This window comes from Brassica oleracea, chromosome C5, assembly GCF_000695525.1.
Source record: "Brassica oleracea var. oleracea cultivar TO1000 chromosome C5, BOL, whole genome shotgun sequence".
NCBI lineage: Eukaryota > Viridiplantae > Streptophyta > Magnoliopsida > Brassicales > Brassicaceae > Brassica > Brassica oleracea.
Genome location: NC_027752.1, coordinates 2,945,691 through 2,967,092, shown reverse-complemented (window position 1 = coordinate 2,967,092; position 21,402 = coordinate 2,945,691). Strand labels below are relative to the sequence as shown.

Here is a 21,402-nt window from a genome sequence, read left to right as displayed (position 1 = left end):
CCTTTTTTAAAAAAAAAAAAAAAAAAAAAAAAAAACGATGATATATTTAAGAGACCAACATTTGTGTTCATCATTTTATAATCGATAAAGATCTTAGTGTTGCAAAATGTTAAAATCATTTTATAAATAAACATTATTATAAAAACTCGGAATATCATCTAGTGATAAAACTAAATGTGGAAATCATCCGTATACAAAAAAAAACTATCACTGATTATCAAACCATGGTGGACCAAATGTGACAATAAAGAGCGGAATTGCTATAAACTTTGTGTTGGGCCACAAACTGTATATATCCTCCTCATTCCTCAGAAAGCTTTTCCAAAGCTATTTCAACTGGTTTATTGATTCCGCAAGCGCTTCCTTCTGGCACTTCATGTACACAAGAGAAGTTTGTGTGTTTTTTTGTTATAAAGTTATGGTACAATGAACTGGTGATGTACCTAACAACGGTTTGTAAGCAAGAATCAAAGAAAACACGACCTAAATGTTAGGATTTGAGTCTAGAGCATACCCTTCTTTGCCCAATATATACTTCAATTAATTCATCTTAATTAGGATTTGTAATCACGTATGTGCAATTTATGCAAAGCATTCAAAACAAAAACTGGTATAAGAGAACAAGTTACTGAAAGGGTAAAGAAACTTTCACCACTTCCTTTCTATCAGTAAACAAACCAAGCAATGATTCAACTGAGAGAAAGCAAAATCTCAAAACCCCTCTATTCAAGATCACTATCAGTTCTAGCTTCTTCATCGCTTTCTACGCACAGATCCTCAGGAGGATCATACACAACCATTCCAGGGAAAAGCTCCAAGAAATCGTCTTTCACCCTCTCTCTCAACTCAGGGTAAGGAACGAGCCCTTTCAGAATAACTCGAAAAGGCAGAGACAGAGGCGGGTCAGGAGAATCTCTCATCTCTCCATACAATCTCATCGCTTCCACCGTAAGCTCGTTATCCAAGAACGCTCTAACAAGATCTCCAAACGTGTGCTGGTCAAACAAAACCCCTTCTCTCTTTAAATCTCCCCATACCTTTTTGGTTTCATCCACTCTCCTGTTTCTCGCAAGCATCATGAGCATGTCTCTGTAAAAGAACATGTCTGGTCTGTACCATATCTCCCTTCTCACAACATCATAGAGCTGAAAGAAAAAAACATAAAAAAAAAAAAAAACCAAATTCCATTTCAAATAAATGTAACAAAGCCTTCTCCTTTATGCTAAACCCTAAGCCCCAAAACCGCTCTGCCTAAAAAGGTCTTAGCTTTAACTTCACAAGATTGAACCTTTAAACACAATCCATCAGGCGAATTTGAATTTTACAGCTAAAACATTAAACATTAAAAAAAAATCGAAACTTGTTCCAAAATGCAATTGAAATTTGATTCACCTTCATACAGAGGAAAACTTGGTCTTGCCTCTGAAACTCGGCGAGAACGGAGACGAGATCGGATTTAAGGAGGCGAGAGACGTGGGAAGAGATGAATCGATCGAGACGGACGAGTTTGGTTTGAAGACGCTTGAGCTCCTTGGCGGCGATTAAACCTTCTTTGCTCATTTCCTTCTTCCGTCTCCATATAGATAAGCTGGGACTCGAAGCAGGTCCCGATAAGTACGAACGAACAGTGAGATCACTGTTTGCGAAACCAATTTGGCGAAGGAGGAAGCTCTGAGGAATCGAGTGTTTAACTCTACGCAGGAGGATCAACATGTTCTTGAAGAAGAAGGTTTAATTATTGTTGGTAACTAATATAACGCGAAGAAGATTTTTAGGCCTAATAAACATAAGTTGGGCCCATACAGGCCCAATAAATATGATTGTTCCATATAGGCCCAAACGATAAAGCAAAGATACTCGTTCTTGATTTGGAGAAGGTAAGCCGATTTAGATGAATCTTGCTTTCTCATCTTGGTTCTTGAATTTGATTGATTTCATATCCGATCCAGAACTGGAGAACCAGAGAAAAAAGGATTGGGATTTGCTACGATGAAGCTCGGTGCTCGGCTTATTGCTCTTATACTTCTTCTTTCTCTCGCGATTGTGTTGACGGAAGCGGAGGTCATTACGTTGACCCCTGAAACTTTCTCCGACAAGGTAATGATGATCTGAAACTTTCCATCTGCTTGAGTAGAGATTCGCATTTAGATTACTAACGTTTGTTTTTACCTTCTCGCTTAGATTCTTGATTTAGTCTCTATGTCTTGTTCTGGTGATTTAGATCGGTTTTGTTAAAAACCAAAGTGTTTAGCTTCAGATGGTTGGTTGGCATCTCTTGGTGTTGTGTGAACAGTCACTGATGTGAATTTTTACTTTCTCTCTCTCTTTTTCTCTTTGGTTTGTTGGTTCAGGTGAAGGAGAAGGATACTGCGTGGTTTGTAAAGTTTTGTGTTCCTTGGTGCAAGCACTGGTTAGTTTTTCTTGTCTAGTGACTTAGTGGTTTTGCCTTTGTTTATTCACTTTTGTTGATGAGATTGGATGTGAGTGTGTGTCAGCAAGAAACTGGGGAACTTGTGGGAAGAATTGGGGAATGCAATGGAAGGTGACGATGAAATTGAGATTGGTGAAGTAGATTGTGGTAAGAGCAGAGATGTCTGCACCAAAGTTGAGATTCACTCCTATCCAACGTTCAAGCTATTTTACAATGGAGAAGAAGTTTCAAAATACCGAGGTAAATACTTTGCTTTACATGCACCCCTAGTGGGTTATGAAAGATTAGGATTTTTTTTTTTCTCAAATAGCTTAGGTAACATATCTTATTTGGATGAACCTGTATTTTTATTAACCTATGCTTTGAGTACAGCCTACCTTGAGCTTCATTTCTAATGCATCTATTTTCTATAAAATTAGGTAAAAGAGATGTTGAATCGCTGAGGACGTTTGTTGTAGAGGAAACTGAAAAGGCAGCAGAAAAAGCACAGCTCGAAGACAAGGAACTCTGATTCTTCCCCTTTGCTTATTCAGCTGTGACTTTCACCATTAGTTAGATAGGCATGGTGGCGGATTAGATCTTGGACAAGTCTTTTTGATTTATATGCTTTCCAAACACTGATACTGTTTTTCAGTTTCAGTGCGAGACAAAGATTACCGACACTCTTCTCTTGTATTTTCGTTTACGAGCAAGTGCATTGTGCTTTGATATTTTATATCTGGTGGTGATCTTGCATTATTATGATTAACATTGAGATAGACTCGAGAGTGTGATCTTGTATTGGAGCCTCTCAGTTTCATGCGAACATAGCAACAGCCAACATATGAGAAATGCAAATTCAGAAACTCGGTTCTGTTTAATGCACCAACTCTCACATGTTATCTGATGAATAAATTTTCAGAGTATTGTCCATCAACTGACTAATGGTAAAGTGGGGCAAAAAACAGCATTCTCAATATTTACTTGACACATGAATACGTTGCTATCCAAAGAGAACTTAATCTCGGTTTTTATCAAGAAAAATGAACTAATCTCAGTACAATTTCTCCTTAACAATGGCTAATATAGACCTCCAACGCCCAACAAACATTAGCAGTCTCAAGCAAAATCTACTTTTCTTGAAATGTTAGATGCATGCAACAAACGAGTTTCACGGGGGATAAATGAGTTTTAGTCATCAGTTTCAGAATCAACTACTTGTAGGATGTTAAGAGCTGAAGAACCAAGATTCATCCCACGAACAAAACCTCCATACCCCACCTTAATTTTGTGGCACATCAGCAGTATAGAGTCCCATAGCGCTGTTCGTCCCTGTTCCAGTCACCATTTTCAGAAACCATTTCCACATCCATACATGCAAACTGTATGACAAAAGCACTTTAATACATATAAAACATTCATCATTTACCTGAAGGGTAAACTGCACCTTCTTGTCCCAGTACAAGGCAAACGTAGGAGGGCATAGCTTGTCCACAGCAAGTACCAATGCGCCAGGATGGAGTGTAGAAGGTACACCTGATATCACAGCTACGTACTTCTCTGGGAATCTTTCTTTTGGAGGCAAAACCCCCAAGAATAACGGATTCCTGCTTGACTGAGTCCCTGTATAAGAGCTGGGGTCCAGATGCAACATCCATTTCGGGTGTTCCAAGTAGGCACAGAACAAGTACAGAAGTAGATGAGAATCGGTTGGAGGCTCCAGGCTCCATTTCTTGTTTTTCTCACGAGCATCTGCCCTTCCGTTGTACTCGTAGTTCTTCACACAGGTTCCTTCCGCGAGCTCTGCAAAAAGCCAACAAGAGTAAATAGAGTCATGATAGGTCAACTAATATTTGAATGGAATTTTTCTTTCTTTTTAACGTTTTATACCTCTGATTCTTTGCACCGTGTAGTCTGCTGGAATGCTGCTGCGTGGAAGTAAACCCTTGACCCACTCTCCTTTCATTAATCCCTGAAGCCTCTGATGTTCGCTAATAGCATCAACGCATTCCTGCATAACGGGTATTAGTGCCGCTTGCTGTTGCAGCTGTTGTTGCTGAAACTGCTGGTTCTCTGTACGCAGCTTTTCTGCAGATGGTAGAAGAAACAGTTAGCAGCTATAGACCAAAACATTTAGCAACATCAGATGACATGATATCAACATTCAGTGATTTACTAAGAAAAGTCTAACACTAATTTGAAAACAACCGAACATCACTACTTTTGGACACATAACCTAGAAGTTTTAGTAAAAGTTACTTACGCATGGTGGCATCAATAGCCTGCACAAGATTAGCGCGTAACTGGTGAAGAATAGCGTCTTCATCGAGAGAATAAGATGGCTGCCACCCTTTTGAACGATCAACCGGTAATGCAGTAGGAGCCGTTCCATTTGTTGACAAATCAGCTCCAACTTGACAAATGGTGACATTAACACCTAGCTTCGCTGCTGTTTGCATTACCTACACACATTAAAACTCTTTTAAGTAAATGTTCAAGGAAACATAAGTAAACAATAAATTCTCATTCTGCCTCTTATTTGGATGTGATCATCAACGCATTCATCAGAAGAAAAGTATTGGAAGAGAAGTGTTTATTTAGAAAGGGACTATAACATTATACCTGAATATGACTTGTTTCAATCTTGTTAAGCAGAGGTTTGAGCAAAACGGAAGAACACCATTGCCTTAGTCTGTCACGCCAGTATTCTATCTGAGGATACACGCCTAGTTGCCTAAAACCTTCGATCGCCTGTTCTAAGGACATGGGTGTGGGGAAATCACCCTCTCCTTTCTTTGGTGGAGTCGTAAATTTCTGAGCACCAGGAGACATCCTAACAGCTCTTAGTGGTGTACTCCTAGTAGTCCCAGACAAACCAGCTGAACCACCAACCGGACTCGGACTAGCCATCGCAAAACTCCCTACCGTTGGTGGAGGAGTCCGCACCTTCCCGGCTGACTCAGTGATTTTCTCATCTATTTCTGCCAAAAGCTGCTCAAGCTGCTCCTCCGTGGCAATGTCTCTTGCAGAACTTCGTCTACCAGACCAAGGACTAGAAACAGCCTTATCCTGACCAGAGGAAGCTCGGTTGGAAGAAGCTGGTGAGCTAGAAGGTACAAGATACATCGACGGTGAACCCATCTGTTTGGAGGGAGTGCTAAACGGACTAATCTGAGTCCCACTACGAGAATTCAGCTTATCACCACCACTGCTAGATTTATGGGCTGAACCAGTAAGATTTTGATGGATAGGGACAAGCGGCTCCAATGACCGCGATGGTTTCAATGCGGGACGACTCTTAGGAGATTCCGATACACCCTGCTCACCTTTTTTCTTTATTCCTAGAAGCTCAAGCTGACGGCTTGTTAGAGAAAACTGATCTTTGGTATCTTTAGTTTCTGCTCCAGCAGCAAACTTAGCCCTGTGCAGAGATATCCCTTTGGAGAAAGCCATCATTGCACCAATACAAATCAAAGCCACCAGTCCTTGCCACGCCTTTACAGTAACATCTGAAAGCAAATAGGTCGATTTCAGATTAAACTGAGAAACAAAAATACATAAAAGGAGAAACGAAAATGGAACTCACAAGCTGCCTCTTGTGATATCCTCCCGAATGTTAAAGCATTCGTCAATCGTTTCTCCCTGAAACCATCCATGAGATGAACAAACCAAATATTAGTCCCCACTTCAGAGTTTCATCATCGTGATATATCACAGAGAAAGCAAACAAGGTGGAAACGCATTAAGCCCTAACACATCACGGAAGTCCGATGAACAGAGTGATATTCCGAAAACCTAGATTCAAATACTCAAAACAACGCAACTAAGTGGCAATGCTTCACTCCAGCACGAAGTTTAAGCTAGATTAGCTCGCACGTACCCGGCCGTGAAGGAAACGAGAGAGAAAACTGAAGCGATTGAGAGCACGAATATGAAGAGAAGGACGGATTTCGAGGGACGGAGGCTATTGGCGGTGGAAGCGGCGGCGAGAGCAGGGTTCCGGTACACAGAGAACTTGGATGGCTTGCGAGAAGGAGATGAACCCTGCGACGAGATGTTAACATTCCTCCTCGCATCAGAGTCCATAGCAGGAAGGAATCTGAGTTTTCTCGAGAAACCCAAGTGAGGAGAGGCGAAGGAGGTTTTAGGGCTCGTCGGATTTTCGCGGCTGGCTCTCCTCTCCGCGTCTAATGTTTCATTTCGTTTGATAATAAAAAATTTGTTTCGGCCCAATTGTGTTTTTCGGCCCAATTTTCATTAATATAAAGCCCAAGGTTTCCGCTAATATCCCCGTACTTGTAAAACGATCAAATTACACCCCGAGAAGATTAATTGTCATTACCACACCTTTAAATCGAGGTTATGTAACCAGTATTTAGATACTAAGTACTAATCATCGGTAGCATAGCATATACATATATTACTATGTCATTTCTATATGTCACAAAACGTTTCATTGATTGTAGTGTCAGTGGCCACTATAATAAGGTAGCCATGGTTAATGGGTTACATTGGCAATTTCAAGCTTAAGTAATTCAGAAAAACTCCAGGGGACCTGAGACTGAGGCAGGAGGATCTATCACCATGCGGCTTGCCTTTCCGTCTGCGTACAGCTGAGGTAACGTGTTAGCCTCTTTCGCAGTAACGCCTTCCGCTGTCCACAAAGTCACGTGTGGCCATTCGTTCTTGCATACTATGGTCTCCCCGTCCACAGATCCGACATGGGCTGTAAAAGCAGCCATCTTGTCGTTGAAGATGAGCTCGGTGAGCTGTATGGGTACCTCTCTGTTTAAGTGCTGACCGTATCTGGCTACAGCTGCTACTCCGTGGCTTCTCTTGTGGGCAAGCGTCACGTGAGCCCTTTCAAGTTTTTCCTCTATGCTCTTCTTCTTTCCCTCTAGAAAAGATCTCATCGTTGGGTTTGATGCGGCTAACTGTTAAGAAGAAAACACCTATTAAGAATGATGCCACATACAACTGATAATGATGAGGGCTCACATTTGAGTTTATGAACTTTCAACCTTTAGTTTTCAACGGTTTGTGTATAAATTATCACCGATGTGAAGGTAAGACATTTTAAGGGTAATTCAAGAATCTTGTTGGTTACCTTTTCAAGAAGACTGTGGACTTGAGTTACAGGCAAGTTGATGGCAGCAAATGTAATAGACCCGTGTTTTGTTTTCTCTGAACTTGGTGGTTTGTATTCACCCTTTGCGATTCTTTTTAGCTCTTCTCGCACTTGCTGAACCGCAGACTCAAACGGAACCTGAAAGGAGAAAACCAGAAAACAAAGACGTCATATGCACATCCCGTCTCTTTTTACTCTTGTATAATGTACTGAGGGAAATTTAAGCAGTTACAATACCAAACATAGGATTCGTGCTTTTTGAGCCATCAGTGACAAGAGAATATATTACCTGAACATAGTTGATATACTCCGAATTTGCAATTAAAGTATTGCGCAGCTGGTTCTCCCATTTAGTCCATTCCACTGCATATGTTCCTTTCGCCGACTCAAGTCTACATCAAGACACATAACAAGGAAAACAAAAGGTCAGAAACAACCAAACAAAACCTAAAGCTAAAGCTGAAGAGCTGAAGTAAAAAGAACTATAACTGCAAGAAATAAAAACGTCTGTGAGCAAAATTATTCCTAAGGTATCTCCTGAACGGCTGAAACATGATTTAAGTACATCTAATCACAGGATTAACAAATATTTGCTTCCTCGTTAGTTTTTGCTAAATTGTTACTTTTGCATTGCATTTGTCACTGTATGTACCTCAGACAGTGTTGTTCAAAATACTTTGTTACTGGTTTTCACAAAATAATTTGGTTTGATATAGTTCAATTTATCTTCATGAAAATGGTAGTGTTTACTACCCACCTCCCATGCCTTCTACTGTGGAGCTGGAACAAGTCAATGCCCTCCTCAAGAATCGATTTAACAGGGACAGGTAAAGGACTCCTGTAATATGCGGAGAGAAGTAAATTAACTGGTTTAGCAACCAAATGGATATGAAGTTTGTTATCTCTCATGTACTGTAAAAAATATGTACCTGTCTGATCTCAACAGTGGTATCTTGACGACGGAGCCAAAGCGCTCAATCAATTCACCTTCAAATTCTTTGCGGTTCTGAAAAAACAAAAGACAGTTCAAATAAATGTGAGATCCAATCATGGATTTGATCAGAGAACAGCTGGGCGTATGTGATACCTTTCCCTCATAGAGGTGGTAAAACATCAATATCACATAGCCTGCATTCGAAGATGCCTTGTCCAGATTCCCCTGACAATGTATGAAAGAAACAATAGCTTGTTAAGAAAGAAAGGGTTGTAGTGAAAGTTGGATGATACAGTTGAAGACAAATTGTGAATAAGATGCAACTGCATACCGGATGGTTAACTCTTTGAAGTACACGGAATATGAAAACAGCCAAGGCATCAAGTGAATATGGATTTGACTCGGTTCCTGAGCATTGACAAGGGGCCAAAAAAAAAAACGATTGCAGAGAATACATAAGATGAGCCAAGGCAGAAAATCATTAAAGAATGGATGCGTAGTTACATACCTTCGGAATCAGCAACGACTGGAACCGCAGTAGCCCTAGTTCTCCGACACATGTCTTCAATCTATAGGAAAACAAAATAATTATATTGAAATGAGACTTGTTAAGACACACAAAAAGTGGAAAGATATCAGGTCACCGAATTAATATGGTACTCTTGAAAAGATAACTATACTTCCACAATACAACCTCTCCATTTACATATATTAAAGGCAGGTTATATCAAAGAATCTTTTTTAAAGTAAGCCGAGTAACAGTTTATGGTCTCAATATTTGCAATAGTTCTTTTAAGAATTACTTAATAATAAGCAAAATTCACTCTAAGAGGACTCATAGATAGAGCTGACCTCGAAATGCTAGCTTATAAGACGGTGCAGATGATAAATTACCTGTCTCCAGACGTCTTCATTTGGGGCATTTTTGTCAGCCAATATAATTGATTGTGGCTTTTTACGACATTCATCAGCAACCTTTGGCCAATATTTTCCTGTCCTTAGAAAATTTCATGAGGATGCATTGCAACATTGAAAGGCCAGAACAGTTTTGACAAGATTCTACATTTTAAAATACCTTTGACAAGATCACCCATCAGACTATGCACTGGCCGATCATCTCCTAAGCCACCTGGGGGGTTCAATAACTCCTTACAAAGTGCAGATTTAGCACTTCCAGGAATTCCTGAGATCACATTAAAATTGCAGAAATCAGAGGAAAAGAGAAGAAGCTTAAAGTAAACAAAATCTGATAATACAATGTCCAATTTATTATCTGAACGGTGAAAAGTTGAAAACAATCAACTTCCCTCGGAAGTTGAAAACGACTACCATCAACAAGTTCAATATAACACATTGCCACAAAAATGAAATAAAACATACAACTAGATGAGATGCATATAAAAAATCTAACAAAGGAATACCTGGAAAGAATACAATTAATCCCCCATCCTTCTGCACAGCTTCCTTCACAGCTGGCTCAGGAGTAGCTGGTGCCACTCTCTCTTTCTTCACAAGATCGCCTTCTTCATCTAGATCACCGTCAACAAGGGCCAAGAAGTCCTCAGCTCTGACTAGATTCCCGGCAGACCCTATCAAACCCTGATTCTTTGGGCTCCGTCCTGCGTACTGCTCCAGGAATGGCTCAGCTTCGCTGAGATATAGTGATGAGGATAGCTGCTTATTCCCACATTTTTTTCTTATGTGAGCAGCCCTGAACATTGAAAAGAGATAATAAACCTTGTTGCAAGGGTTTTAATCAACACTCAAAAAGCAGAAAAACATTGAACGAAAGACACTACGCAGTAGGTTAGACGTTTGCTCAGGAAATAAACTCCAAGAAAATAATATATAAGCTTAGTAGATGTGTAGAGTAAAGTGATTCTCGTACCATTCATCAAGCATCTTGCAAAGTTCTTTCTGCTTTCCATCTGAAATACCCCATATTTTCATTCGCCTGGATACAAAAAAAACAACAACAATTTAAAAACAAATTTACAGCTTGACAACATCAAGAGTCTCGATGTCTCACTCTCAACGATGCTGCTCCTTACTTTTAGATACACAATCAGTAACATAATAAACATGCTCTAAATAGTCTGCCCATTTTGATTTACAATTTAATGCAATGTTAAAAAATATCGAGATCACCAAAACCATCACTCTCTACATATATTCACAGGGAGAAAGCAGCTCACCTAAGGTAGAAGGCTCTATAAGATGCTGGCCCCTCTTTAAATAGAATTGATAGGCCATTTCGGATCAGAAAGGTTCTCAACTGTCAAAGAATTGAAGACATGTTCAACATCACGATGACAATCAAGAGAAAGAGGTAGCTAATTGCAACAAATAAAAAATCCTTCTAGCCAGAAGACCTTGAGAAAAGTACCTTGTATGTGAGAAACTTCAGTTTGATCATTAAGTTAGCATCAGCATCATCCAAACCATCCTTTCCTTGTTGACCACAATTTTCACCGGCATCTTTGACCGCTTTATCAATGCATTCCACAGCCATCGGATCCCTCCCTTTGTTTGACTTGAACAAATTAATATCAACAAAGAAACCTGAAAAGGAAACTCAAAGAGAATCACCAACTAATATAGTTAAGGGAAAGAACAGATGGTATCGTCTATTGATATATCCAGTTATTATCTGTTTCGAGAGACGATGTTTGCTACCACAAAAAACTAATCTGACACGTTTAGGAAAACTTAACTTCCTATCAAAGTTCTATTTTACAAAGACAAAGTATTAAGTCTAGAAAATCGTGCTTGGTTATTGTCTTTAAGACCAAAGCTAAAGAATAACCAACAAAGAAATATTTTTACCTCGATATAAAGGCCACAAGCCAGGCATATTCCTAAAACACGTTGAAAGAATGGTTGAATAAAAAGAAATCAATCTTTTCTTAGTTTGATCAAACAGAAAGACATAGAAGAAGATTTAAAAGATAACCTCATCTCTTTCTGGTAACGCCTAAATCCTGAATCACTGTGCACATGGACAACCAATTTATAAAATAGGTTGTCAGGTGATACGTCATTAGCTCTATGAAAATTCTGGTAACACTTGAATGCGGCTGGAAGACGTCTTTCCTTCATCAAGCGAACCATTTCCTATTAAATGCAAATATGCAGTTGCTCATCAACAGCACATAAAGAATGGAAACTGGTAAAATATTAACCACATGAAAGAGCATTGCAAGTGAAAGATATACATAACATTTCGGGGAGTTGGAATCCACATGCAAAATTCAACAAAGACGCAGAGCTCAAGTACCTGTAGTTTACTAGTCGTATAATCTGCGGGCTGAGATTCCAGAAATTTTGTTACAACAGATTTGTCAGCATTTTTCGAATGAGATTCTACAGAATCATCTCCAAACCAATCCAAGTCACTGGGGCAAAAGCTAGGGCCAACACTCGTTAAAAGCGCTCTTATTTGCTACAGCACCCACAAAAAAAAAGAAAAAAAAAACTCTAGAATGAGAAACCTTTACTAAGAGATGACAGCAAAAAAATTCCACGTGATAAAGCTTTCAATATAAATTTGTTCGAACCTGTTCCTCGTTACATCTATTGGCAGCACATGTCTCTCTTAAACTGAGTCCCAGAGCAAGATTAGCTAAAATTTGAAAACAAAAAAGAAACAAGAAAGAGGAAAATTGTAAAATATACATGGACTTGATAGAGCGGAATGCTATGAAACCAACGTAAAAACTAAATAGTGATAAGATAATGCACCTCCATCACAGGTTGGTGGAGGATGATCTCTCAAGACATTTTCCATATCTCTGGCGCTCCCACTGCTCACGATACGCGCCACGAGACCCTCTAATATCTCACCCTGCACCTTCACATGGTCCTTGGAGCCTGTTTATTTTCATTCAAAAGTTTATTCATTCAATGAATATCATCAAGTTAAATTCCTTGAAAAACTAATGTGAATTCTCGCAAAAGAAAAAAACTGACTGCAGACAGGAAAACCATTACCTGGGACGGATATATCAGCTACTTCATCAAGAGCTCTACAAACTGAGGTTGCTATCCCTTCTTCACAGAGTGCATCAAATGCGGCGAAAAAAGAGGTCACTGATTTCCTTCATAAATTTTAACAAAATACAGGCAACCTTAATTGTTAATATTTTTAATAAAAAATCTTTCCACAGTGTTGCATCTAAACATATCAGCATGTCTGATTCTAATAGAACCATAAAAATAGCGTTTGAGGTTTATGGAGTTAAACTAGTAAATGCATCAACCATATATCACCAGAATATTCTTACTATAGTTAGGTAGAGTAAGCTGACAGGAACATGTGTATTTCAAGCTGTTACGCCAAGATCGTTCGGAGATATCAAGAGCCAAGGAACACTAAACCCTTGGAACAAAATATTAGCTAAATGTATTTCAAACCACAATTCTATTTAAAGCAACAAATGCCCCATGTAAGATGACAGTAAAGGGCAACATCACAGACGAAGAAGATAGCAGCAATGATTTACAAGACGAGAAGTTACCTTGTGGAAAACAGCCAAACATGATTTGTTGGTAGACGCCAAGTCCGGCAAAACGCAATTATTTCGGAAGTTGAATAGAACTTGGGCTTACCATTACCTAACTCGGTAACAGCCGTCACTACTACTGCAAGATGCAAGTCAAAAAAAAAAAAATTAATTAGACGACTTTAGCAGGCTTATTTAACTTCTATAAATAAAGCATATATACTTCACCATAGTCATCCAGTGGGCGTTGACCATGATCTCCGAGAACAGCTGTTACCAGTTCCATAGATACACACATGCGATTTTTCTGGGAGAATATAACTTTATGAGCTATTATTTTCTGGCAATTGACTAAGCCTCGAGAATTTGAAAATTTTGATTGCTTGAAGTCCTGTCCATGGAAATATCAAATACCTCAAGAAAATCATTAAACTCTGCCTCCTCCTTTGACGCCATAGTTCCCCAAGCCTCCCTAAACATCCGAGAAAGAACAAAAACACCAACCGCAGTAAAACTGCAAAATGAAGCATTGTAGTTAGCATATGAGAGAACCTTTAAATAGCCATCTCAATTGGCAAGTACCAGAAAATCCACATAACAGCATTAGATATGGAAAAAGGTAGTAAAATGCATTTGCTTCATCAAAAAGTAGTAATCTGTGCTGTAAGTGAAATAAATGAAAAGGAATAAACCAAATCTAAAGTTTGAGAATGGGCATAGTCATTAGTGGTTTTCCCCTTGTCTAAGATTATTTATGAAAAGCTTGTCATAAATAACGAAAGTAATATACAAAGATGAGGGAAAACTGAAGCCAGGAATAAATGAGCATACATGTTACCAAAACTGTTCTTTGCATATGCTCCACCCATGTGACCGGCGTACATAAAGAGAGAGCCTGAGTGCTTAAGAGAGACCTGTAAAAGGTTTATTAATTACAACAGGTCCTTAGACAATTAGACAATAGACATATGCACTGCATATATGTTGTTGATACCTCCAGCGTTGCTAAACCTTTAGACACCATCTCAATCATCCGTGTTCTTATCTGCCAAAACAAAGATAAACGCAACCTTAAATAAAGCAAACCAAACCAACAATTACTGCTACAAAAAACGAAAGGGAGCTTGTGAGTATACTTCTTGGTCAGTCTTTTCATTCTCAAACTTTGGATAGAAAGTGGCTCTGATCTGGGCACGACAATGAGTAGACTTGTCCACCGCAAAATCCTCCAAGTAATTAACGACTTCTGATGCCGAAGACGACGATCCACTAATGGCTCCATATGACTTAGGGTTTTGGACACTGTGGTTGACTGGAACATTAGCGTTCCTTTCCTCAAGAGTCAACACACCAAATTGGTTGGTTACTGCTTCACAACGATCACTGGATCCAGATGTAGCATCCATATTCTGCTTTACTTGCCACTTATTATCAGCGTGAATCTGCCAAAATCAAAAAAAAAAAAAAAAAAAAAAAACATCCATAGTCATACTAGTGTGCCACAAAGTAACGATCTATTCGCGGCGAATTATCAACAAAGCAATCAAAAACTAGAAGGTGCAGATTCTCGAGAGATGATATTTTCGATAAACTTGCTGGAAATTGCTCAAGTTCCGAGATAAATTCAGAAGACTATGAATGTTAGTTCACTTGTTTCTTAGGTATATCGAACGGAGAAAAATCGAATTAATTGAGATAAGTAATAACCTGATGGGGGAGGGGGGGGGGAAGATGATCGGAGAGATGGAGGAGACGCGAAGCGCGGTGAAGTTTTAATATCGGAACCTGTATAAAGTGTTATGGTGCGGAAAAGAGCACTGTAACAATGATGGTCCCGCTAATAAATGGGCCTGAAAGGGCCCACTTTCGTTACTATTGGATCCGAAGAGAAGTATAGTATTTGGGTGGAGAACATCGGAAGAAAATTGGAAATTTAACTTTTAAAAGTCGGCCCATAAGTTTAGCAAAAAAATTCTAAAATAATGAGAAATAGCAAAACAAATATAGAAAAATGATGCACCAGTAATGACCAACGTTTTTCATATAAAAGATCCATATTTGCTTTTGGAATAATTGAATCGAGATAATCTTCATATTAATCTAAAACCACCACGTTTCAAACTGAATTGGGAACGATTGTCACTCTCTTTTTAATACTCCAGTAGATATTAATTGATTAATTTTTAATTGATTGATTTTTTCCCTAATTATTAGGAAATAATTATACACAACCTTTGTCCAAAAAAAAAAAATTTGTACACAACCTTTGAGATATTAAAATTTCCGATAAATTCACCATATAATTTATTACATTGATAGTGTCTCTAACAATATGTATGCTAAGTTTGCTATAACTAACCATGAGTAACTTAACTAAAGGGCTTTGAAGTGAAGTATAGTCAAAATCATACTATATATATAGTTAATATCATATCCAAAGAGGATCACACCACAGCGTTGATGGAATGGTGTTGGGGTACTTGATGTCTTCAAGTAATCCAAAATCATTGCTCTCTTCGTCCGGGCTGCTAATGAACTCATCACAATTTCCAAAGGAACTATCAAAGGACATATTGTGTAGCTCTTGGTTTGGTTGGTCCATGTTGTGAATCAATTCTAGTAGATTTGATCTTTGTAACTGCATACTCACTATCTCCACTTGAGCTTTTGCTAGCTGTGCTTGGAGTTCACTCACTTGTCTTTGTAGATTGTATATGGCACCCGCACATCCATATATTGGGTCTCTGATTCTAGCTCCAGCTTCATACACCATACTGTTCACCGCATCAGTTCTTTGTGATTCGGGAAGTTCCTGAGAAAAACATGTCATAAATAATTATATAATAGAGAAGAAAGTGATTAAGCCTAGCTAAGCTATGAAGAGAATGATAAAAATAGATACGCTAGTACTTTGTGTATTTGACCAAGAGGAGTAAAGACTATTATTATACAAGACTTTTTCAAATGTGCATGAAAACGAAAATGTTGACAAAGACAAATAAATCATTTTGATATGTATATATAGTGGAAAATGGTTATATTTTCTTTTTTTATTATTAAAAGGAAAAAAAGTTAGATGTGTTGAATATATGTGCTTTGTACAGAACAAGTAAGATCTGATGATTATCACATGACAAATGAATCCATTTTTCAGAACAAACATTTCACTAGGTTCATAAGTCTATTAAAATAATAGATTCACATGTAAAGTTTTAGTACTAGAAGATAATATAATTATTACACCAGTGCATAGTTAGCTACCTGCAAGAGCTTAATGATGTTGCTGGCTCCAAACACACGGTGGGCGATAGTGAACTTGGCTGGCTCCGTTGGAGGGAAGTAGGGAGCCAAAACGCATTTATCTCCGCAACGCCGCCTCAAGATTTTGCAAGCAGCGCATGGGCTAAGCACCAAACGTGGTGAAAGCTGTGGTGGAGGAGGAGAAGAGGTTGGAGAAGCAGAGATGATAGCGGCAGAAGCGTCACACTTACTCTCCATATCAAGCATTATCAATTGTTTTGAGGGTGAAGTGCTTTTTGGTAGATATGTGGTATATATAGAATTATAGACAAAGTGAGGTGACCCGGCTGACATCATAAATGACGCCATATTTTTTGTTGATGAAACATACTGTTTCCACATTACGGTGGCTCTTAAATTCTTTCCACGCTTTCAAGTTTCAACGGTTGCTTGACTTTGGCATAACTAATTTCTTCTATGGTTTTTTCTACATGCTCTTATATTCCAATATCAGTCTTTTTTATAAAAGTCCATAATAGCGCGCATTGATTGGTTATCAATGTACGGGTCTTCTACTCTTAACCTCTAGATTCTAGAGTATAGTTTCTGCTTATGAAGATTTTGTTAAGTGACTCCAAAAACACAGGAAAAATAGTATGTTTCTTATTTTCTTCTCCATAAGTTAGGTTGAAGTACACTAAATGTATAGCACTTGATGTATAATTTTAGAGTAAAAACTATATTTCTCATACTCACCGGTGACTTGCAGGTCGTACTCCTACTTAAGTAATTAGTGAAAATGTGAAATACACCACGTGATTTTGTAGGTTGCCTAATTTTTGCTGAAACGTATTTTGTTTGTATTAACCAATATTCTTGGAACTCCTTTGTAATTTAGTTATGCGTAGTTTCGTAAGACTTTCTACTTGAACGACTTATCTTTAGAAGTGGCGGTATACATATGAAAAATCCAAAAACACTAGACTCAAAGTACATTTATTTTCCAAAATCTCAATAAGATTGTAGTATAAAAATGAACGGTGAGAAGACTTAAGAGTTATTAAGAAAACATATACACTGGATTGAGGTTTGATAATTAGCGGTCCCAAAACATCAATTTATTCAATAGCTTTTCACCAACATAATAAGAAAAAATTGGTAATGAAATAAATAGAAGAATGACACGTATAATCATGTGGGATCGCTAGTTATTGGGTGTGCTCCTGCTTCCACCTTCAACAGCTTGCTATCTATATTTCTACTATAGGTACTCTCAACTAATCCTTTTTGAAAAATGACTAAAGATTTTCTTTTCCCTCCACTATTTTTGTGATATATATTTTGAAAAATCACACTAACTGTTTTCTTTTAGAATAACGAAATATAACAGACTTAATATTAGAGTGGATGATGGTGAACTTTTTAAAAAGAAAAGGTAAAAGGTAATGTTGGTGAGTTCGCGTAAAATGTGAAAATTATAGAAGAAAATGATCAAATGGGGTAAAACTAAATGCGGTCGCTTTGTTTTCTAGTGTGCTTGGATATGTCGATATTTTGCATGTAGGGTACGTCTTCTGGATAATATCATTCAGGTTTTGACACTTCAGGGGGACAAATATAGAATATATTGCATCGCACCTACGTATATCCACGCACATTAGGTACTTAAGATTAAAGACACTAGACATATTGTATAAACATCGATTTTCTTTTAGTTTTTGAGTGGAAACTATTTTTAACGTCTTTCGTTTAGTGGAACAATATGTGAAGTGCCACTTTATAATATTAATTCTGAAAAAGTGATGTGTATCCTATTCGGATTCATTCATTAATTGGTCAAAGATTGTCTTTTGGATCGTGTACACTACGGTAGTTTGATTGAGGCTCAACAAATGTTATAAGTGCAAGAGTATCATCATCATCCGATCAAATCATCAATAACTTTTTCACCAATCATTTTATCGTGCTTCTTTATTTTGTTTCGAACTCTTTCGTGCCAGTTAAAGTATATCAGATCGTTACTGGAAAATTATCAATAAGACTCTACTAGGTTGGATTGATGACACGAACTTTCGGGCCTATACGGCTATAGATACATGTGCGTCTGCAAAATATTATGTGTTACTAACACACAACCATATACTATATATTAGGACCAAACATTTTATTCGTTAAATTTGATTTGATTCGATTCGAAAATTCCGGATATCCATAAACCTTCGAACCAAAGCAAATACTAAAAATCAATATCCGTTAAATTTGAAGCGAATCACAAATATTAAAATTTTGGGAAGCGGATATCCGATCCGATCCGATAATATATAAATACATGTATATTTTGATTATATTTTAAATTTTAAATGTATTAAATTATATATTATTATTCTAACATATGATTTGACAAATTATATTCACATTATTATTTATATAAAAATATTGCATAAAAAGAAATGAATAAATTTATGACAATTATAATTTTTTTCTTAAGTTTTGTCTTATTATAATTGTTAACTAAGTTTAAAAAATTTATAAAATATGTAGATTCACTATTTCTTTTAATTTTTATCTTATATATCATGCAAAAAAATATTTTGCAAAACAAATTTGTATCAGTTTTTTAAGATTATTTGCATTGATCAAAACATATGAGATATCCGTAAGTATTCGTAAATATCTGCAAATATCTATTTATTTTCCGGATATCCGTTTTTCGAATATCCGTATTTTTTCGAAGCAAAACAAATCAAAAAATTAGATATCCATGGCATATAAAGCAAATCACAAATATCTTCGAAAATCCGGATATCCGATCTCTGTTAGACCTGATATATATTTAAGTATGGTATAATTAGGGAGGGGGGGTCAAACTATTTGGTCAATCGATCTATAGATCATTCCCTGTAGGGAAGGGAAACACGAAGAGGTTGCCAAGTGTCCATAAACCATGTCACCCCAAGGGACTGACTATAGACCAATATTTAATCGTGACATCTAATTGTTAGTGATGTAAACCTAAGTTCTAACTATTTTTGTTGCGCACCACATAAATGATAACCCATTGACTATGATTTCAACGATGCATGTCTTTTGAAATTTCCTCCTTGTGTACGAAAATAGTTTACGAAGCGTGAAAATAACAATGTTTTTAGTAAGACACTAGGATTTGTATTAACGAACCAGAAGGACTTCAATTTAAGATTGGCAAAAAATGTTACATCTTATTATTGTAGACACTCGTATATATATATATATATATATATATATATATATATATATGTTTGTTATTGGATATGATATATGTTAAATGTTAGATAAGATAAATGTCAATAGTACGTAGATAGATTTGGTCTTATCAAGAATATGAAATATAAAGTCTACTAGATGATAATCCGCGCACAAGCGCGGAGAGAGTTCTTATAATAATGTTTGTTCATTAATTGGCTTTAACATTTTGCAACACTACAGTTTTTATCGATTGTAAAATATTGGTAAATACAAATGTTGGTATCTTAAATGTATCATCGTTGTTGAAGAGTTAATGTATTACAACTCATTTTAATTATTTTTAAGACTTCATATGTATAAAAAAAAATTAAGTTTTGCGGCTGACACAAATCACCAAAACCAAATAAGCAACATCGATTGTATAATCACGAAAGAGGATTAGATTTTCTGCTCTCGATTTGTTTACTATTGACTCTCCATAAGTGATTTCATTTTCTACATCTGTAAAGTTGTGATTTTGTTCTCGTCTCTGTTTTATTGATATGAATTTAGTTTCTTTTTAAGTTCTTCTATTAATTTGGTGAATTACATAAGTGTCAATTTAAAAAGATGGACATTGGTAAACATTAGTTCCACTCCATATACGTATATAAGAATTAAAATTTTGAAGAAAATCACCAGCAAACTCTATTAATAGGTTAGTGTTCAAATCTAATAAATTAAGCTATTATAAAATATAAGTGCATATGTCTAGTATATATCCGTCAGTTCGGTCTAAATCATCTAATTCTATAATAACAAAATAAATTACTTATTTTATTAGCCTATTCTTTTGAAATTTAGTTACTTAAAATATACAAATAAAAATATATATAGTACTTTACCATTCTAGTATATGTAAATTATGTATAAACTACGAAATGTTTGATTTATTAATTGATAAACCAGAAAACTTATAATAAATCGTTCAAATCTTCCATTCTTACAATTATAATAGATAGATAGGGTATTAGGGAGAAACAAATATTAGAAGAATGGTCAAATTTCTCATTCTTTAAACAAACTCAAAAGGAGGTGATTAAAATCTTGTCATGATATTTCATTAAAAAAAATTTAGGAATAAAAATCAAGACTAAATTATTTAATTTGAATGAAAAAATATATATAGTGCTTCCAATATTAAAAATCACTATTTGAAGAAGTGTGTTTCCAATAATATATTAGAAACCACCTATTTAAAAAATAATTTGTATGCATAAAAGTATATACATTAGAGTAAGCACGTAAATCAAAACTAATATTTTTTGTAAATTTACAATCACATTTTTGGTAAATAAATCAAAACAATCATTTTATTTACTTTATATGGAATAAATTATACTTTAGTGATATTGATATAGACACATAGTATATTTTAATATAGATATTTATTATTGACACTTCATACTCATATTATTTTCAATACAAATTTCAAAATTAAAATATTAAGATCTTAATAATTTTTCACTGAAAATTTTGAAATTTACATATTTATATAGCAATATATGAAGTCTAATTTATATAGTATACAATTTATTTCAAATGATATTATTAATATATATATATATATATATATAATATGAATACCTATTAATGAGACATCATATTCATATGATTTACTAAAGATGGACATTTTATCCGATACCCAAACACGTATCTGAATCTGATCCGAAAATTTGAACCAAAGTAGGAAAATACTCGAACAGTTATTGAATTTGGAGAGATTGTATATCTGAACCCAAACGGGTAATATCCAAACCCTAACGGATAATATCTGAACCCAAATGGATATCCAAAGATAATCAAACATAAGTATACTTAACCATATATTTTTACTTTACTTCTCTCATTTTATTCAAAATATTTATATTAATGATGCACATTGCTCAAAAATAGATAATATACATATAATTATGGATAAAGT

The 21,402-nt window shown here is 36.3% G+C and overlaps 5 protein-coding genes across 5 annotated transcripts; 1 reads left to right on the top strand and 4 right to left on the bottom strand.

Annotated features, from left to right (window-relative positions):
• Nucleotides 1-514: 514 nt before the first annotated feature.
• On the bottom strand, nucleotides 515-1,730 carry LOC106292731 (pentatricopeptide repeat-containing protein At1g62350). Its single transcript, XM_013728377.1, has 2 exons — nucleotides 1,393-1,730; nucleotides 515-1,145 (listed from the first exon to the last, which is right to left on the bottom strand). Exons 1-2 carry the CDS (start codon nucleotides 1,711-1,713, stop codon nucleotides 723-725), a joined length of 744 nt encoding a protein of 247 aa, XP_013583831.1. The 5' UTR covers nucleotides 1,714-1,730; the 3' UTR covers nucleotides 515-722.
• Nucleotides 1,731-1,887: 157 nt separating this feature from the next.
• LOC106295537 (protein disulfide-isomerase 5-1) lies at nucleotides 1,888-3,211 on the top strand. Its single transcript, XM_013731462.1, has 4 exons — nucleotides 1,888-2,097; nucleotides 2,352-2,410; nucleotides 2,496-2,671; nucleotides 2,851-3,211. The coding sequence occupies exons 1-4, from the start codon at nucleotides 1,990-1,992 to the stop codon at nucleotides 2,940-2,942; spliced, it is 435 nt and encodes a 144-aa protein (XP_013586916.1). The 5' UTR covers nucleotides 1,888-1,989; the 3' UTR covers nucleotides 2,943-3,211.
• Nucleotides 3,212-3,363: 152 nt separating this feature from the next.
• On the bottom strand, nucleotides 3,364-6,576 carry LOC106295536. The gene is made up of 7 exons (XM_013731461.1): nucleotides 6,291-6,576; nucleotides 5,997-6,052; nucleotides 5,033-5,919; nucleotides 4,674-4,872; nucleotides 4,301-4,498; nucleotides 3,840-4,213; nucleotides 3,364-3,742 (listed from the first exon to the last, which is right to left on the bottom strand). The coding sequence occupies exons 1-7, from the start codon at nucleotides 6,494-6,496 to the stop codon at nucleotides 3,602-3,604; spliced, it is 2,061 nt and encodes a 686-aa protein (XP_013586915.1). The 5' UTR covers nucleotides 6,497-6,576; the 3' UTR covers nucleotides 3,364-3,601.
• Nucleotides 6,577-6,727: 151 nt separating this feature from the next.
• Nucleotides 6,728-14,717, bottom strand: LOC106295916. Its single transcript, XM_013731926.1, has 27 exons — nucleotides 14,682-14,717; nucleotides 14,111-14,416; nucleotides 13,969-14,019; nucleotides 13,806-13,888; nucleotides 13,389-13,488; nucleotides 13,203-13,281; nucleotides 12,990-13,113; nucleotides 12,463-12,569; nucleotides 12,214-12,342; nucleotides 12,030-12,094; nucleotides 11,750-11,914; nucleotides 11,426-11,586; nucleotides 11,299-11,330; nucleotides 10,859-11,034; nucleotides 10,668-10,747; nucleotides 10,361-10,426; nucleotides 9,894-10,183; nucleotides 9,548-9,655; nucleotides 9,367-9,464; nucleotides 8,981-9,041; nucleotides 8,804-8,880; nucleotides 8,626-8,697; nucleotides 8,468-8,544; nucleotides 8,296-8,376; nucleotides 7,828-7,930; nucleotides 7,518-7,676; nucleotides 6,728-7,344 (listed from the first exon to the last, which is right to left on the bottom strand). The coding sequence occupies exons 2-27, from the start codon at nucleotides 14,378-14,380 to the stop codon at nucleotides 6,946-6,948; spliced, it is 3,213 nt and encodes a 1,070-aa protein (XP_013587380.1). The 5' UTR covers nucleotides 14,381-14,416; nucleotides 14,682-14,717; the 3' UTR covers nucleotides 6,728-6,945.
• A 518-nt stretch (nucleotides 14,718-15,235) lies between these two features.
• On the bottom strand, nucleotides 15,236-16,583 carry LOC106293361 (LOB domain-containing protein 1). Its single transcript, XM_013729034.1, has 2 exons — nucleotides 16,236-16,583; nucleotides 15,236-15,786 (listed from the first exon to the last, which is right to left on the bottom strand). Exons 1-2 carry the CDS (start codon nucleotides 16,581-16,583, stop codon nucleotides 15,403-15,405), a joined length of 732 nt encoding a protein of 243 aa, XP_013584488.1. The 3' UTR covers nucleotides 15,236-15,402.
• Nucleotides 16,584-21,402: the final 4,819 nt, after the last annotated feature.

Excerpts from the sequence above, each read along its gene's own strand:
- LOC106292731 (XM_013728377.1), bottom strand. The coding sequence starts at position 1,713 with ATGTTGATCCTCCTGCGTAGAGTTAAACACTCGATTCCTCAGAGCTTC. Across the intron at positions 1,146-1,392 it reads AAGTTTTCCTCTGTATGAAG|CTCTATGATGTTGTGAGAAG; the intron begins GTGAATCAAATT and ends TTTTTCTTTCAG.
- LOC106295537 (XM_013731462.1), top strand. The coding sequence starts at position 1,990 with ATGAAGCTCGGTGCTCGGCTTATTGCTCTTATACTTCTTCTTTCTCTC. Across the intron at positions 2,098-2,351 it reads CTGAAACTTTCTCCGACAAG|GTGAAGGAGAAGGATACTGC; the intron begins GTAATGATGATC and ends TTGTTGGTTCAG. Across the intron at positions 2,411-2,495 it reads GTTCCTTGGTGCAAGCACTG|CAAGAAACTGGGGAACTTGT; the intron begins GTTAGTTTTTCT and ends AGTGTGTGTCAG.
- LOC106295536 (XM_013731461.1), bottom strand. The coding sequence starts at position 6,496 with ATGGACTCTGATGCGAGGAGGAATGTTAACATCTCGTCGCAGGGTTCA. Across the intron at positions 6,053-6,290 it reads CTCGTTTCCTTCACGGCCGG|GGAGAAACGATTGACGAATG; the intron begins GTACGTGCGAGC and ends GGATGGTTTCAG. Across the intron at positions 5,920-5,996 it reads GATATCACAAGAGGCAGCTT|ATGTTACTGTAAAGGCGTGG; the intron begins GTGAGTTCCATT and ends ATTTGCTTTCAG.
- LOC106295916 (XM_013731926.1), bottom strand. The coding sequence starts at position 14,380 with ATGGATGCTACATCTGGATCCAGTGATCGTTGTGAAGCAGTAACCAAC. Across the intron at positions 11,035-11,298 it reads CTTGTGGCCTTTATATCGAG|GTTTCTTTGTTGATATTAAT; the intron begins GTAAAAATATTT and ends TTTCCTTTTCAG. Across the intron at positions 10,748-10,858 it reads TGAAGTTTCTCACATACAAG|TTGAGAACCTTTCTGATCCG; the intron begins GTACTTTTCTCA and ends ATTCTTTGACAG.
- LOC106293361 (XM_013729034.1), bottom strand. The coding sequence starts at position 16,583 with ATGGCGTCATTTATGATGTCAGCCGGGTCACCTCACTTTGTCTATAAT. Across the intron at positions 15,787-16,235 it reads ACATCATTAAGCTCTTGCAG|GAACTTCCCGAATCACAAAG; the intron begins GTAGCTAACTAT and ends TGTTTTTCTCAG.